At 56.1% G+C, this 15699-nt stretch overlaps 6 protein-coding genes across 6 annotated transcripts; 4 read left to right on the top strand and 2 right to left on the bottom strand.

Moving 5' to 3' along the window:
- Window positions 1-460: 460 nt before the first annotated feature.
- On the top strand, window positions 461-2422 carry PV07_10737 (uncharacterized protein; the record flags this gene model as incomplete). Its single annotated transcript, XM_016398090.1, has 3 exons — window positions 461-658; window positions 721-1158; window positions 1226-2422. 3 exons carry the CDS (start codon window positions 461-463, stop codon window positions 2420-2422), a joined length of 1833 nt encoding a protein of 610 aa, XP_016245281.1.
- A 1190-nt stretch (window positions 2423-3612) lies between these two features.
- PV07_10736 (phosphoenolpyruvate synthase) lies at window positions 3613-6024 on the top strand (the record flags this gene model as incomplete). Its single annotated transcript, XM_016398089.1, has 1 exon — window positions 3613-6024. One exon carries the CDS (start codon window positions 3613-3615, stop codon window positions 6022-6024), a length of 2412 nt encoding a protein of 803 aa, XP_016245280.1.
- A 139-nt stretch (window positions 6025-6163) lies between these two features.
- On the bottom strand, window positions 6164-8202 carry PV07_10735 (L-lactate dehydrogenase). The gene is made up of 3 exons (XM_016398088.1): window positions 7757-8202; window positions 7437-7666; window positions 6164-7373 (listed from the first exon to the last, which is right to left on the bottom strand). The coding sequence occupies exons 1-3, from the start codon at window positions 8007-8009 to the stop codon at window positions 6939-6941; spliced, it is 918 nt and encodes a 305-aa protein (XP_016245279.1). The 5' UTR covers window positions 8010-8202; the 3' UTR covers window positions 6164-6938.
- Window positions 8203-9547: 1345 nt separating this feature from the next.
- Window positions 9548-11016, top strand: PV07_10734 (uncharacterized protein; the record flags this gene model as incomplete). The annotated part of the gene is made up of 2 exons (XM_016398087.1): window positions 9548-9663; window positions 9720-11016. The coding sequence occupies 2 exons, from the start codon at window positions 9548-9550 to the stop codon at window positions 11014-11016; spliced, it is 1413 nt and encodes a 470-aa protein (XP_016245278.1).
- Window positions 11017-11484: 468 nt separating this feature from the next.
- PV07_10733 (uncharacterized protein) lies at window positions 11485-12156 on the top strand (the record flags this gene model as incomplete). The annotated part of the gene is made up of 2 exons (XM_016398086.1): window positions 11485-11517; window positions 11701-12156. 2 exons carry the CDS (start codon window positions 11485-11487, stop codon window positions 12154-12156), a joined length of 489 nt encoding a protein of 162 aa, XP_016245277.1.
- A 215-nt stretch (window positions 12157-12371) lies between these two features.
- On the bottom strand, window positions 12372-14364 carry PV07_10732 (uncharacterized protein; the record flags this gene model as incomplete). Its single annotated transcript, XM_016398085.1, has 3 exons — window positions 13411-14364; window positions 13247-13337; window positions 12372-13160 (listed from the first exon to the last, which is right to left on the bottom strand). The coding sequence occupies exons 1-3, from the start codon at window positions 14175-14177 to the stop codon at window positions 12372-12374; spliced, it is 1647 nt and encodes a 548-aa protein (XP_016245276.1). The 5' UTR covers window positions 14178-14364.
- Between the last annotated feature and the right edge of the window lie 1335 nt (window positions 14365-15699).

Below are 15699 nucleotides of genomic sequence, written 5' to 3'. Positions count from 1 at the left end.
CCCCCCCCCGGGAAACAGAATACTAGTAGTAGTCCTTTCTCTTCCGTAAATTAAACCGGCTCCTCTGTGAACCATCTTCTTCTACTTCTTCTTCTTGTCCTTCAGACGACGAATTGTGGAAATCTCCTTCCCCCTCGTCCTCTTAATCGCTGTCCGAGTCAGAGGGGACGGTATACTTAATAGTAGTCGGTCGCCCGCGCCCGGCTAACTGCTCAGGCAAAAAACCTTCACCACCTTTTCCCTCACCCGGAAATTTGGGTGCCCTTCACCCTTCTTTATCTTCATCCTCAACTTTCACTTCCATCACCATCGTCACCCTCTTGGCGTGATTCCTGTTCGCGTGATCGCAGCTCGCATCGCGGACTCGGACTCGCAGCCTTGTGATCGAAGTTGGTAGCTGTTCTATTCCGCCGCCAAGTATCGACATCGCTCTTGGCGTCGCTTTCGAGCCAAGCAAACAATGGCTGACCTGGGCGAGAGAAACACGCCCACGCCCAACCCTCCTGCCCCTCAAGAGGTGGTTCAGCAACAAGGCCAACTCCAGCAGCAGCCGCTGGCCTCGAACCAGCCTGCGCCCAACGTCAACGCCGCCGGTGAAAACCTGCAGTGCCAGTGGCAAGGATGCGGCGAGCGCTGCCCTTCAGCTGAATCGCTCTATGTGAGCCTCTCTCTCTCTCCCCCCCCTCTGCTGATGGCGAGGCGCCTAACATTTGACTCCAGGAGCACGTCTGCGAGCGCCATGTCGGTCGCAAGTCGACCAACAATCTCAACTTGACCTGCGCCTGGGGCCAGTGCCGTACCACCACCGTCAAGCGCGACCACATCACCTCCCACATCCGCGTCCACGTTCCCTTGAAACCTCACAAGTGCGAGTTCTGCGGCAAGGCCTTCAAGCGTCCGCAGGACCTCAAGAAACATGTCAAGACTCACGCCGACGATAGCGTCATCATGCGCTCTCCCAACATGGAGCCAGGCGGTGGCCAGCGTCAATCTCAGAATGGCATGGGACAAGGTGGGCATTACGGCGCCTCATACTATGGTCGCAGTCTGACTGGACAAGTGCCTCCAAACTACTATGCCCCAGCCATGCCAGGTCCGCAAGATTACACTGGCCAGCACCACCCAAATCAGTACTACCAGCCTCATCCCCCCGTCCAGGTAAGCATGTCTGGCCTGTTTTGTTTTTTTTTTTGGCTTGCGTGAAGATGCTAACAACGAACGCCAGACGGGACAACACCCGGGCTATGGTCCAGTGACTTACTACAGTACCGCACCTCAGACCACCTACGACTACGAAGCCCGCAAGCGCGGCTATGATGCGCTTGATCACTTCTTTGGCCAAGTCAAGCGCAGGGAGGTCGACCCAATCAACTTCCACAATGTCAGCCGCCGTCTATTTGAGCTCCAAGGCCTTCAGCTGCCACAGATCATCCCCGCTGCGATCCCGACTCCTGCCTATCAACCGGTGTCGGTCGGTGGCGGCTATGGGCAAGAAGATCCTATCCAGGCCTACAGCTTGCCGCCGATGGGTAACGCGAAGACGAGGGAGGACTTGACGTCTATCGACCAAATCCTAGAGCAGATGCAAGCTACCATCTACGAAAACGATGCTCATCTCACCGCTGGCGTCGCACCAACGGGCTCCGGTTATGTGACCTACGCCCGCTCTTCCAACAGTCCCCCGACCTCGTCCCATCTTCCATCAGCTGCCGCTCACGCGAATTCGACCTCGTTGCTTCAGCATGGTCACCAAGACAGCATCGCCAGCGCCACCGATGCCAGCACACCAGGTCTGACTCCTCCGTCGTCTGCACAAAGTTACACTTCCGGCCAAAGTCCCCTGCCTGGCCACGCCGCACCAACCAGCAGCGCCATGTATCCGACTTTGCCAGCCAGTGCGAGCGACATGGCATACGCGGCTGCCAATGCCGCGACTCTCAGCGGTCTCTACGAGACTGATGATCGCCGCCGCTGGGACGGCGGACGACTACAGCGCGCTGCGCCTGGCAAGATCAAGGACGAAATGGACATGGGAAGCGACGGTTCCGTCACTCCTCCGGCCTCTGCTGCCAACAAAGAGCCCAAGGGCAAGAAGAAGGCTTCGCCGCAAGATAGTGTCATTGATCCTGCCCTCGCGAGTGCCGAAGGCGCCGAGACGCCGAGGAGCGGCGAATCCAAAGATGCCCCAGACCAGACCGAGATGTGGGTGCAGAATATGCGTCTCATTGAATGGATGCGCGAGTTCATCAAGAAGAAGCTGCAGAGCGGTGACTATGAGGATGGCGCAGGGCCGGCCAAGGACTCAGCAAAGGACTCTGGCGAGCACCGAGACGCCGAGATGACGGGCACAGACGAACACAAAGAAAAGTCTGAGGAAGAACAACTTTACCCGGTGCTGCGGCACGTAGAAGAAGCCGTCTAATCTAGTGGCTGCTGATGATGGGATCATACTGGAAGGTAGCAGGAATGTCGGGTTTTGTTCAGATACTGATGACAAAAGGACGGGTTCAATTATGGCTTTCACGAGAGCCTCAAGGGGGCGTTGGATGGGCTGGCCATGAATCGATGACTTTTATTCATTACACTCATCATTTTGATAGTCGGGGCCATCGGGTCAGACTGTATGAATGATTATGACAACACAATGGGATCCCAGACGTTGACGCCGAGATGGAACGATCAGGGCGAATTGTCCCTCGGCCGTCTTTTCTCCATCTGCTCATTGCTCAATCAAGCCGTGTACAAGTACATGCTTTGACCCTTGCATCCAGCGTGCCACTGTCCGGGTGCAGCCGCATTCTCAAGTGCCCCCTGTTGAAAGAACTTGTGCGTCATACTTGGGTATACCTTGTTCGCCCTCGATCAGATGGTCTTTGCAAGGGCAGAGGCAGTCAGCCGCCATGGAGGAACCCTCCAAGCAACCAACAGCACATCCACCAATTTATGGAGCTGCGGGACTCGGGACTGTGAACGATGCCGTGCGTTGTACAATTAAGCTTTTCATCCTCACTTCCTCTCCCAAGCCTCCAATCCATCAACCCTCGTCGCTTCACAAATGCAGATACCATCTGCAATGCCCATCTCCTGGCAATCTCCTTACTGACGGCTTTCGACAAGTACGATTGTAGCATCTTCTCGTGTTGCATTGATTACGTTATAAGAAGGGGAATTGGCCTTGCAAACATGCTTCAATGAAATCAGGTGATTCCTGCAGCGTTTCTCTGCCAATTGACGGATAAGCTCGGTAAGTGGTACACTTTGACCTCTCCTGATGGCCTTTCCATCGTCACCTGTTCGGGGACCCAGCACCATCCTCCACAAATCGGCGGCGGTGGCTTGTAGAGATTGGTTGGAGATCTCAAGAGGCGTACGTGGACTCTGGTCTCACATCCGACCCGAGCATCAATGCGCTCGTACATGTCTCCAGTGCCCAGACATCTCATGACCGCACAATCTCATTTAATGAAGCGTCATCGCTTCAAAGCGCACCCAGGGAAGCGAGTTATATGGGGATATAGGATTCAATACCAACCATCCTCACGTTGACATCTAAGACATACCTAATTGACCTTTGTTACTTGTTGGAAGGGAGGAAACAGAAACAAGCAGATCATGAACGGATCAAGCCAAAAGGTGTTGGTACGCAATTTTGAGAATGTGGTGCGAGGAGATGTTACGTCGGTCGGAGGCAAGAATGCCTCGTTGGGAGAGATGATCCGTGGCCTCAAAGCAGAGGGTGTTGCTGTCCCGCCTGGCTTTGCCACGACCGCCGACGCATATTGGCGCTACGTCGACGCCAACGACATCAGGACCAAGATGACCAAACTGATTGAAGAGTGGCAATCTGGCAAAACAACTCTTTCAGCGACTGGCCAGGCTGTGAGGGATCTATTTTTGCGCGGCGACTGGCCGCAGGATCTGTCAACAGCCATCACAACCGCCTACCAGCAGCTTTCGGCGCAAGCAGGCATTGAGAATCTGTCTGTTGCTGTGCGTTCCAGTGCCACCGCCGAGGACCTGCCCAACGCCAGTTTTGCCGGTCAGCAAGAATCATACCTGAACATCTCGGGTCCAGCTGCCCTCCTCAACGCCTGTCGACGTTGCTATGCTTCACTCTTCACAGACCGGGCCATCAGCTACCGTCAAACCGAGCATTTCGATCATCTCAAAGTCGCCCTTTCCATCGGTGTGCAACGCATGGTTCGCTCGGATGCTGCCGGCTCAGGGGTGATGTTTACTCTTGACACTGAAAGTGGCTTCAACAAGGTTGTGCTCATCAACGCAGCCTGGGGTCTGGGCGAGAATATCGTCCAGGGCACTGTCAATCCCGACGAATACCAGGTTTTCAAACCGCTCCTCACCAACCCCGACCTCGTCCCGATCATCGAGAAGAAACGGGGTGAAAAGGCGATGAAGATGATATATGGAAATGAGCATATGCCAACCCGCAATGTGCCCACCTCAAAGGCAGAGAGGAACAGCTTCGTGCTCAGCGACCCGGAAATCCTCAATCTGGCGCGGTGGGCGTGCATCATCGAGAACCACTACAAATGCCCCATGGACATAGAATGGGCCAAGGACGGCATCACAGGAGAGATGTTCATCGTCCAGGCGCGGCCGGAGACTGTGCAAGCACGACGTGAAGCTGGTGCCTTCAAAACCTACAAGATCGGCAAAAAGGGTCGTGTGCTAGCGACCGGTCTTTCGGTTGGCGAGGCCGCCGTGTCGGGTCGTCTCTGCCTCATCGAAACCGCCAAAGACATAGGCAAGTTCGTGGATGGGTCGATTCTGGTCACGGAAACGACTGATCCTGACTGGGTGCCCATCATGAAACGAGCCGCAGCCATCATCACCGACCACGGTGGACGAACATCGCATGCAGCAATTGTCAGCCGTGAGCTGGGTGTTCCCGCCGTTGTTGGGACGGGCAATGCCACCTATGTCCTACATACGGGACAAGATGTTACCGTATCTTGTGCCGAGGGCGATACCGCGTTTGTCTATGAAGGCATCTCCGAGATCACCACCAAGGAGATCGACGTGCATGGACTGCCACCGACAAAGACAAATGTCATGCTCAATCTCGCCAACCCGGCATCTGCCTATCGTTGGTGGCGTCTCCCGGCCGACGGCATCGGACTCGCACGGATGGAGTTCGTCGTCAGCAGCATTCAAGTTCACCCCATGGCGCTGGTCCATTTCGAGAAATTGAAGGACGAAAAGGCCCAGGCCGAAATCACCAGACTGACCGCCGGGTACAAGGACAAGCCCGAGTACTTTGTGGACAAGCTCTCGCGGGGGCTCGCCTGCTTGTGCGCGGCCGTGTACCCCAAGCCAGCCATCATCCGGATGAGCGACTTCAAGACCAACGAGTACGCCAACCTGATCGGCGGGAAAGACTTTGAGCCCAAGGAGGAGAACCCGATGCTGGGGTTCCGGGGTGCGTCGCGGTACTACTCCCCGCGGTACAAGGAAGGCTTCGCGCTGGAATGCCGCGCGATCAAACGGGTGCGGGAGGAGATGGGCTTCACCAACGCCATCGTCATGATCCCCTTCTGCCGGACGGTGGGCGAGGCGGCCAAGGTGATGGCGGTCATGGCGGAGAACGGGCTGCGGCGCGGCGAGAACGGGCTGCAGGTGTACGTCATGTGCGAGATCCCGTCCAACGTGATCCTGGCCGAGGAGTTCACGCGCCAGTTCGACGGCTTCTCCATCGGCTCCAACGACCTGACGCAGCTGACGCTGGGCGTGGACCGCGACTCGGCCGAGCTGGCCGACCTGTTCGACGAGCAGGACGCCGCCGTCAAGTGGATGATCGAGCACGTCATCACCGTCGCCCGCCGCGCCGGCCGCAAGATCGGCCTCTGCGGCCAGGCCCCCAGCAACCACCCGGAGTTCGCGGCCTTCTTGGTCCAGTGCGGCATCAGCTCCGTCTCCGTCAGCCCGGACAGCTTCCTCGAGGTCAAGAGGCACGTCATTGCGAGCGAGAAGGCCAAGGCGAACGGCGTCGCGAATGGCTCGTGATTTTCCGTCCGTTGTATGTCGTCCGGGATCTAACAGCCCAAAAGCCCGGAAGGGAGGATGATTTGATTTGGGGGGTTAATGAAGGAGGAGGGGGAGAAGAAGTGGGAAAAGAGGTGGAAAAGGAATTTCAGAAAATATGTGTCACTATAAAAACCTCTTGTTGCTATAGCTATTGTAATACTTATGGCTGTCCATCGTATCCGTATCCATGTATATATGTCCAGCCCGACCAGCTACCAACTGTCAAATCAGAGGGTAGCGTGCACCGAAAATATGAAGAGGGAGACATGAATCAACACTTATTGTTTTTGTTTAGGCAGGTCTCTGGAGGGCATTGTCTTGTGATTTATCAATTGATTCAATCCAACACTAATCCCCTACACTCCATTTCCAAGAGCCTGGGGTGTGCAGGGAGTGCCATTGATGAGTGAGTGAGTGAGTGAGTGACTTTAAAACCCAACTTCCCGCATCCAGACCAGTCCTGGTCCTGGTCCTGGTCCTGGTCCTGGTAAAGTTCCCCCTTGACGCAGCAGTTGCACCCCGTAAAGCAGTAGTCTCGACACCGGACTGGGCGACGGAGGGAGTGAAAGGAAACGTCGGGAAATAGTGAGAGCAAAAGACGCCGTGTGAGATAAGAAAACATTGCCACGCAACACCCCCCGAGGAGCACCCTTCGTCCAGTTACCCCGTCCGTCCACCCTGGCCCCTTTGAAGCCTTTGGACCTTTGAACCCATCCATACCCTTATACACGTGTGGCCCTTTGAGCCCATCCATACCCTATACACGCGTTGTCCTCTGAGCCATTCGAACATCCCATGACACTCTGAGCCGTTCAATCCCACATGACCCCTCTAAGCCCGCTCAACCCACGAGACGAGACGCATTGAACCGGTTTTGACAAAACCCTCCCCGCCTAAGGACCGAGTAATTTCTGGGTCGCCTCCCGGACGACGGTCGCCGACTCGGCCAACTTGGCCTTCTCCTCGGCGGACAGGGGCAGCGGGAGCGGCTTGACGACGCCGTGCCGGCCCAGCACGACGGGCATGCTCACGCAGCAGCCCAGCTCGGGCTGGAAGTGGCTGACGGGGCGGACGTCGCGCCGGTCGAAGAGCACGGCCGCGCAGATGCTCGCCACGACCGAGGCGATGCCGAACGCGATCGCGCCCTTGGTGTCGACGATGCGCTGGCCCTCGCGCTTGCACTCGTCCGCCAGCGCCTCGCGGCTGAATTCCCGCGGCGGCACGGCCTCGTCGATCGGCACCCCGTCGATCGAGGCGTGCGACCACGCCACGAACTGCGAGTCGCCGTGCTCGCCCAGCACGTACGCGTTGATTGGACCCGGGGCGATCTATGGTGGAACGGTCAGCTTTTGGCTGCGAGAGAGGGGGGGTTGGGAGGGATTGGAACCTACCTCGTATTTATCGGCTAGCATCCTCCGAAGTCGAACCGTGTCCAGGAAGGTGCCTGAGCCTATCACTTGGGATTTGGGTAGGCCCGAGAGTTTCTGGGCGAGCGTCGTGAGGACATCCACGGGATGCGACACGACAATCAGGATGAGATCCGAGCGGAATGGTCTCATCGAGTCGATGATCCTCTCCAGGATGGCGGTGTTCCTCTCTATCAGCTGAAGCGAGGTCTCGCCTGGGTTTGCGTGCGTCAGCGTCTCATATCCTCTCAGGACGTAAACAGATGTGGAAAGGTCAATGAACGAGGGGGTCTCCTCTCTCTCACCTCTTGTCCTCTTCGACCCGGCCGTGATCACCACAATGTCACATTCGCCGGCCTCCTTGACCGTTCCGGCCCGGACACGGGTGGTGCTGTCCTCGGCGCAGCACGCGTCCGACAGGTCACGCACCTGGCCGTCTCTCTTCTCGGGCTTCACATCGACCAGCAGCAGCTCGCTGTAAAGGGAGCCTCGCAGGAGGGCATACGCCGTGGCGGCGCCCACCTCTCCGGCTCCGACAATGGCAATCCGAGCAGTCATCTTGTAGTTAGTTTTGGTTAGAGCTTTTTCGTCTTTTTTTTCTTTCGAGAATGTGTCAGTGCCGTCATCCTCTGCGTGAGGCGGCCGGCCCAGGCGGTTTTATAGATCTTGCAAAAAACATATGCATTGGAAAAAGGTGGTCTGCCGGTGGCGTGAGGCTTGGTGCATTGGCGGGTCTTGGGGCGTCCGAGGCATCACATGTTGGACACGTGCCGTAGGATTGTGCACTTTCTGCGGGTTCCACGGCGGTCGATCTGGAATTTCTCTTGTTCAAGGCGTGCATTGCGCTCTTGGCTCGCTGGATACAGGATGGAGGTTGCAAATGCCAAGTGGTTGTATGCTGTGATGGTCGTGTTGTGTGGGTTGTTGTTGTGGTTATGAGGCACGTCTGCAGAGAAATTGAACCTCCTTGGCAGCGCAGCCTTGTCGCCAATGTTTCCATGTCGCGTGGCGATTCCGGGCGCATGATACCTGGGAAGCTGTCGCGCGAGCCACCACCACCACCACCACCTACTTGTAGGGGCAAGTGGTGTTCTATTACGATAGCCGCCACTGCATTCTCAGGCAATAGAGAGTCCCTCAACGATGTGCTACTTGTACACCGACCCTGCAAGTCGGGGCTCAACGGGCGCGAGCATCAGATCATGCCGACCGAGCACGATAACTGGCGGACAGATGGAGCACTAATCTGAGGCACCTCTCGCGTTTTGAGCATCCGACCGACGGGAAATCGTATACGACACATCTGTTGGAGGAAGCGGATTTCTGCATAAAATTACGATTAATTCCTTCGGCCTGACAACAAGAAGGTGGACGACTGCAATCTCTATGAACGCCCTTTTCAGCTCATATCCTCAATGTTGGCAATCTCAGGTCTGAAAATCAACTTTGAAGAAACTGACCACCAAGGCCGTCAAGTGCTGGACTATGCCTTCAAGCCCAAGGGTTGCTCCTGTCGCGTCCATTCAATGGTCGTGACGGCCACGTATCTCGAGGCAGAGGCCACCCACGGCTGCACAGGCAAGACTAACGGCCACATCTTAACGACTAAGTCAATTCAGTGCAAAGCATGAATTGTGTGGCCCGTCCGTGATGTGACATATACGGGTGCTGCACCTATACTTCATGGGACAAACGTATCAAAATGCACTTGCTCGATCTCTTGGAACTAATAAGTCGCATTGGAGCTTTCACGTATGTCACTGTATACCTGCAATGCATGAGTCGTCGCCTTTGCAAGAGATCTATACCAAAGTATTCACTGGCCCATTGTATTGGGAGCAATGAGTCACATAATATTCTCTGCGGAGTGTCCAATTTCTCCCCGGCTAGCGGAGTCGGCATATTTCACTGACTAGCCCTCCGCCTTGTGGTCGACAGCTACATATTATTACGTAGATCCTCGAGGCTTATGGGGGTATTTGGGGTTAGCGAGGTATAAAGGGCGCCTATACCCCAGCAGGGCACAACATGTACCGAGCCTAATTAATTCATCACTGATCACTCTAAACGCTACAGAGACCATATACAGAGACAATATGCCCGTCCTAGAGATTGACACAGCGCGTGATCCAAACCTCGAAATAGAAATCCCTCAACAGCATCCTCCAGCACCACTACAAGTGCAGCAGCAACCAGTCCAACCTTCAAAACTGTAGGCATACACGTCCAGTCCACAACTCCTCGAGTCAGAGCTGATCATCTCTACAGTCAACATGTCCTGATAGTTGTCGCCTCAACGACACTCATTTTCACAGTTTGCGGGATTGGCTTCTCCTTTGGTGTTTACCAGGATGTCTATCAAGAGCTATCCCACGACCCGTCATCGCCCTTCTACGGCTCATCGCCAGCCATGATTGACCTCATCGGCACACTGGCAATCTCTCTCATGACAATTGGTGCCCCATACACGACGGCCTGGACCAAACAATTCCCGCCACGCTTCGTCATCTGGGCCGGTGGAATCGTGTTCTCTCTTGCCTTACTGTTGGCCTCTTTCAGCCGACGAATGTGGGAGGTTCAGCTTACCCAGGGGTTTCTCTGCGGTATAGGGACTTGTCTGTCGTATATGCCCGCCGTCACAGTGGCCCCAACATGGTTCACTGCCCGTCGCGGCCTCGCCATGGGTATTATTCTCTCGGGCACTGGTATCGGAGGCGTCGTCTGGGCCCCGATCCTGCACGCTCTGGTCACCAAGACCGGGTTCCGCAACTCTCTACGCATATCGGCCGCCGTTGCCTTTGTACTCATCAGTGCCGCTGCCCCTGTCATGCGTTGGGAAGCTGCGGCAGCTCGCCGGTTCAGAGCAGAGGCGAGACGTCCGTCAGGCATAGTTGGGCTGTTCAAAATCCCCCTGGTGGACTATCGCATTGCTCGGTCACGCACGTTCCTCGCCCAAGGGCTGGGCGCCGCTCTGCAATCTGCGGCATACTACACGCCCGTGTTTTTCTTCGCCTCGTACGCAAGGACCTTGGGCTACTCGTCGGCTACGGCCTCGAACTTCATCGCCCTGTCCAATGCGGCCAACGCTGTCGGGAAGATCACCATCGGCCACGCAGCAGACAGGATCGGCCGGCTCAACGCATTGTTCCTGACGACGGCCATCTCGGCCATTGCGGCTCTTGGCCTGTGGATTCCCTCCTCCCTTTCCTCGACCCAGTCCGAGGGCCGCAACCTGTTCATCGCCTTCACCGTGCTCTATGGCATCTTCGCGTCTGCATATGTGTCACTGTTCCCCACCTCTCTTGTAGAGCTCTTTGGAGTCCAAAACTTTGCCTCGGTAAATGGCTTTCTGTACATGGTGCGAGGATTGGCCACGATGGTTGGGACACCCGTCGCTGGCGCACTGATCCGGAGTGCTACCCGTGAAAAGGGCCCAGCGCCCTATCAGAATACTGCCATTCTGGTTGGCGTGCTGCTGGCAACGGCCACCATCGCTGTGTTTTGGGTCAGGCTCGAGGCTGCGGTCAGCAATTTGAGGCAAGGAGGCGCAAGATGGAAGCTATGAGATGTATCTCACAGTCGATAGAACATGTTTGGCTTGGCTCCTTTACTGGGCGGTAAGGTCGCCGATGTTCGGATTGAATCCGCCGTTTACGGAGCCGAGTTATGGCCTAATCGTGACTCTCATCTGAGGGCATCCGATGATTCCATTTCGGATCCCGCATCCCGCATCCCTCATCCCTCCTCCCACCAACCCGCAAACGCAAACCCCGCACTCACCGACCTGCTCAGTCCGACAAACTTGGCTATCAAATCGATATGTGGACGCCTTCCAAAAGCCCTGTCCGCATAATCCATCTACGAATCTCGAAAGACCGGCCTACCTGATCCACTGTCCGGAAAAACATCCAGGGATATCCACAAGGGCAACCCAGATGGGGCTCTATCGCTGTCAAATCTGCTCCAAGCCCTTCAAGCGGAACGAGCACTTGAGCCGGCACAAGAGAAGCCACTACTCTGACCGGCCATTCACATGTCCGCTCTGCTTAAGGTCATTCACAAGGCAGTAAGACATAGCCTTCCTATCCAACGCCCGGGGGCCATTTTGTAGAGATGGAAGGACTGACCAGACGGTGCAAACAGAGATACTCTCTTACGACACATCTCGTCTCACGCGAAACCAACAGCAACACGAACCACCACCTCCTCGAAAAGACCGTACGAGGAACCATCTGAACCTGACCACCAGGAGCCCATTTCTCTCGCCGACGGCAGAGACAACACGACACCCACGCCCCAGCGACGCGACGCCGACCAAGATCCGACAGATTACACCGGCCTGCTCGCGTCGGAGCAGATGGATCTCCCGGCGTTGGCCGGCTTCAGCTCAGAACAAGACATCGACGTGCCCCCGGAGCTCGCCGAGTACGATACCGCCGTGTTCGAGACACCGAGCGTGATCCCGTCGAGTGGCGGTCGCATCATCGAGATCGACGACCTCGACCCCTCGGAGGTCGCCCGCCTTTTTGGCAGCGACGGCAGCCCTCTGGCGGCCGCGAGCAGCGCCTCGCCGATCCTCGACCGGTACCAGTCCCACGGGTCGGATTCGCAGCCTGAGGCCTTCGAGTTGCCGACGGAGCTGTTCAACAGCACGGTGGACGTCCACGCCAGGACATGGCTCCGGGATTTCTGTGCTGGAGGGTGATTTTTGCCACGATGTAATCTTCTAACCGGATTTAAAAACATGTATGACTGTATTGACCGCTGCAAAGGAATAATCCAAGATAGCTCGCTCCTGTAATTTTACATTTCCATACAACCTAGATAGGCACATATATACCGAGTACACCCCCAATATTTCCACCACAAATAAAAGAAAATGCGGGTGTGGCGTATATCATCTATTCACGACCCGACTAGCTATATCTCAATCTCGGCCCCGATCATGGCCTCAATGCGCGCCTTGAGCCGGAACACCGCCGGCTGCGTGAGGGCGACGGGCCGCCCGACGTCCTCGTGCGGCAGGCTCGGGAAGCTCTTGACCTTCCAGGCCGAGGCGGCCGTGTCGGCGTACAGGCACGGGTACGCCTCGAAGAAGCAGTCGTCCAGCTTCTGCGTGTCGAACTCGTCGTACTCGAGGTCGTAGGCGCGCAGCAGGGCACGCACGCCCGGCGAGCGCAGCACCGGCTTCTTGTCCAGCCCAGGCTCGGCCAGCGGGTTCGTCCCGTGCGCCTTTTCCAGGCACACCAGGTCCCACACGCGAAAGGAGGTTTTGTCGTTCGCGTTGTCGTTGTCGTTGTCGTCGTCATGCTCGGTGGCGGCGGCAGCGGGGTCTGGGTTTCGATAGATGGGAGTTGTTGTTGTGGCGCTGCGGCCGTCGTCGTCGTCGTCTTTCCTGAGGAGCGAAGAGGAAGATGTCATGGTGGGTAGCGAGGAAGACTGGGTCTTCGTCCGTCCGCGCGGCCGTCTCTTCCGGTGCGCGACCACGTTGTGGATGGCCATCCGGAACAGCGCGTCCACGTCGATCTGGTCCTGGTACATGATCGCCATGTCGCGCACGTCCGGCCACGGCATCCAGTCGATCATGGGCGAGTGCGGGACCGACAGCTGCGCCCGCGTCGGACGGTATGCCGGGGGTAGCTGGTTGTATGAGCGCTGGCAGGGGAAGTTGCGCCAGAGCTCGGCGTGGAGGAAGCCTCGAAAGGTAGCCTATTTTTTGGGACCGTGATTGTCAGCATCATACTCACACGTTTCAACCACCGCGAATGGCGACATTGATTTGGGGCCTAATGTACCGTCAAATTCCAGTACCCTTCGGCTGCAGGCCACGCCTCGCGGACCACCCACAGCACGCCTTCGGCAGTGATAGCGCGTTGTAATTCGTTGCTGTCGGATCCGTTAGCATTTGCCTGTACAGAACTACCTGCAGTAGCGAGGGCGTTCAGACATGCGGCCTCACCTCAAAATACACCGTTCCGCTGAACACCGAAGCAGCTGCCTCAGCGCCGTAATGTACGTGTCCAGCCGGGACTTCGGCAGGCTGGTGTTGAAGCCCATGATCAGGTTCAGGCTGGACAGAGGGTGCGCGAAGGTGTAGTCGAACAGCGTGGCCCGATCCAGGCGCGCGAGGGCCCGCGTGATGGCTTGCTGCGCCTCCTTCTGGGATTTGTCGCACTCGTCGTGGCGATTCGCGCGCGCGGCACGTTCGGTGTGTCTGTGGTTGCTAATGGTGCTCGCACTCTCCAGACTGCGCGCGCGGTGGTGTCGTGATATTTCCAGGACAGGCGGTAATGTGGGAGCGAAAACACCGGTTGCAGTTGTATTTGTCGTCGCGGCTGTCGCGGTAGATGCGGGAGTTGAGAAGGCATCGTCATTTGTCATCCGTATATCCCGATCCCAATCCAAGAGCGAAGAGTCATGAGCTGAGCCAGACGCAAATGGCTGTCGCAGCAAGTCGCCCTCAGAAGACAGTCGCGGACGCTTGAACGAAGGCGGTGTCGAGTCTGAAGCCGTGACGGTCGATCCCCAACGCGCCGTCTTGTTTTGGTGTCGAATAGGTACGCGCTGTTGATATGTAGTTGAAGATTTGTCCGGATGTCGAAATTCTGCCTCATCTCCCTGCGAAAGAGGCCGTTGTAGTTGCTCGGTAGAGACTTTCCCTGGCACATCCTCGCTCTCGAGGTAGTACAGACTCTGGGAATCGTCCAGAACCCATTGCCCAGGCATGTTTCCAGGCAGTCTCTTGTGATCGGAGTCGCGTGAGGCGTAAGATATGGTATACGCAGCTAAGAGGGTGTGTCACTTGTGCTGGGTCTTGCTTGACAGTTGCTTATTGGATGCATTTAGAGACGCTCATGCGAGTCCACACTTGCACGACGTCAGTCTCTTGTTCAATAGGTCCACTTGGCAAGGCCCAAATGAATATCAAAATGGGCACGCAGACCGAACTGTGGCAAGGAGGAGGGGAGCGGGAGTCAAGGATTTGTCGCCAAGGCTGCACGGCACTTGCTCTGAGTAAGCGGGGTCCCCAGGAATTCCTGCTCCGTGATTCGACGTTCCACTCTGCTGGTGTCTTCCCCGCATTGCTTATTGAACGGATGCCTATTGGATACGGTCCAAGGGTCTATTTAGACATATACTCTATGTATATCGAGTGCATGTCAGATATACATGCATATCCTTGATCGTCTTTAATGCCGCCCTACTGGAGAATCTCTGATGAGAGAATATGGATCACCACCGTGACCTGCAACTTGCGAGACGATCTGCGCTGTAACTCCTTCCACAGACGAGTCGAGCTGTACAAGTTCATTGCGAGCTCAAATCTTTGTGGAAGAATCAGAAAAGGAAACAGAGTACAGAAACAAACGAGCCGAATGAAGACGATAAAGTCCGATCCGATCACTAGGTTCGCTTGAGTGATTCCCTGATCAGATGCTGTCTCATGGTCGCATCTTGGTATGGTTGAACTGGGACCATTACATGCGTGGCAATGCTAGCCTGCTAATGCAAATCCTTGTCTGAGATTTCTGGAGATCAAAAGCCATGCCCTGAAGAGTAGAATCAAGCCAGCCTAATCGCTAAGCATCTCGGCCCGAAAATACTCGAGCCACCCTTCATTCTTCTTCCGCTCAGGATGGTGCTCGTCCAGCACTTTTCTTTGTATCCCAACGACATAGTCCATCAGCTGCAGCGCTTCATTGTGCTGTCCAAGATCCCAGAGCACGGTGGCCAGCACTTGCTGTGAGGCTAGTCGATTTGGATGTTCCTCCGCGAGTATGCACTTCCTGATCTCGACGACCTGTTCTATTAACGCCAGTGCCTCGTCGGTCTGTCCGTTCGCTCGATATACTCTCGCTAGCTCATGCATTGAGCCTAGTCGATTTGGATGTTCCTCCGCGAGTGTGCGCTTCTGGATCTCGACGACCTGTTCTATTAACGCCAGTGCCTCGTCGGTCTGTCCGTTCGCTTCATATACTATCGCTAGCTCATACTCTGAGGTTAGTCGATTTGGATGTTCCTCCCCAAGTGTGCGCTTCTCGATCTCGACGACCTGTTCTATTAACGCCAGTGCCTCGTCGGTCTGTCCGTTCGCTCGATATGCTCTCGCTAGCTCATGCATTGAGGCCAGTCGATCTGGGTGTTCCTCCCCAAGTGTGCGCTTCTCAATGTCGACTACCTGTTGTAGTAACGCTAATGCCTCGTCGATCTGTCCGTTCGCTTCATATACTGTCGCTAGCGCATGTAT

The sequence above is a fragment of the Cladophialophora immunda genome, assembly GCF_000835495.1.
Source record: "Cladophialophora immunda strain CBS 83496 unplaced genomic scaffold supercont1.6, whole genome shotgun sequence".
NCBI classification, from domain to species: domain Eukaryota; kingdom Fungi; phylum Ascomycota; class Eurotiomycetes; order Chaetothyriales; family Herpotrichiellaceae; genus Cladophialophora; species Cladophialophora immunda.
Note: the sequence above shows the minus strand (reverse complement) of the source record. Positions and strands in the feature narration are given on the sequence as shown.

Bases quoted from the DNA above. Each gene is read 5' to 3' on its own strand.
- PV07_10735 (XM_016398088.1), bottom strand. From the start codon at position 8,009: ATGACTGCTCGGATTGCCATTGTCGGAGCCGGAGAGGTGGGCGCCGCC. The intron at 7,667-7,756 runs GTGAGAGAGAGG...ACGCAAACCCAG, and splicing joins CGGGTCGAAGAGGACAAGAG to GCGAGACCTCGCTTCAGCTG. The intron at 7,374-7,436 runs GTAGGTTCCAAT...GTTCCACCATAG, and splicing joins TGCTAGCCGATAAATACGAG to ATCGCCCCGGGTCCAATCAA.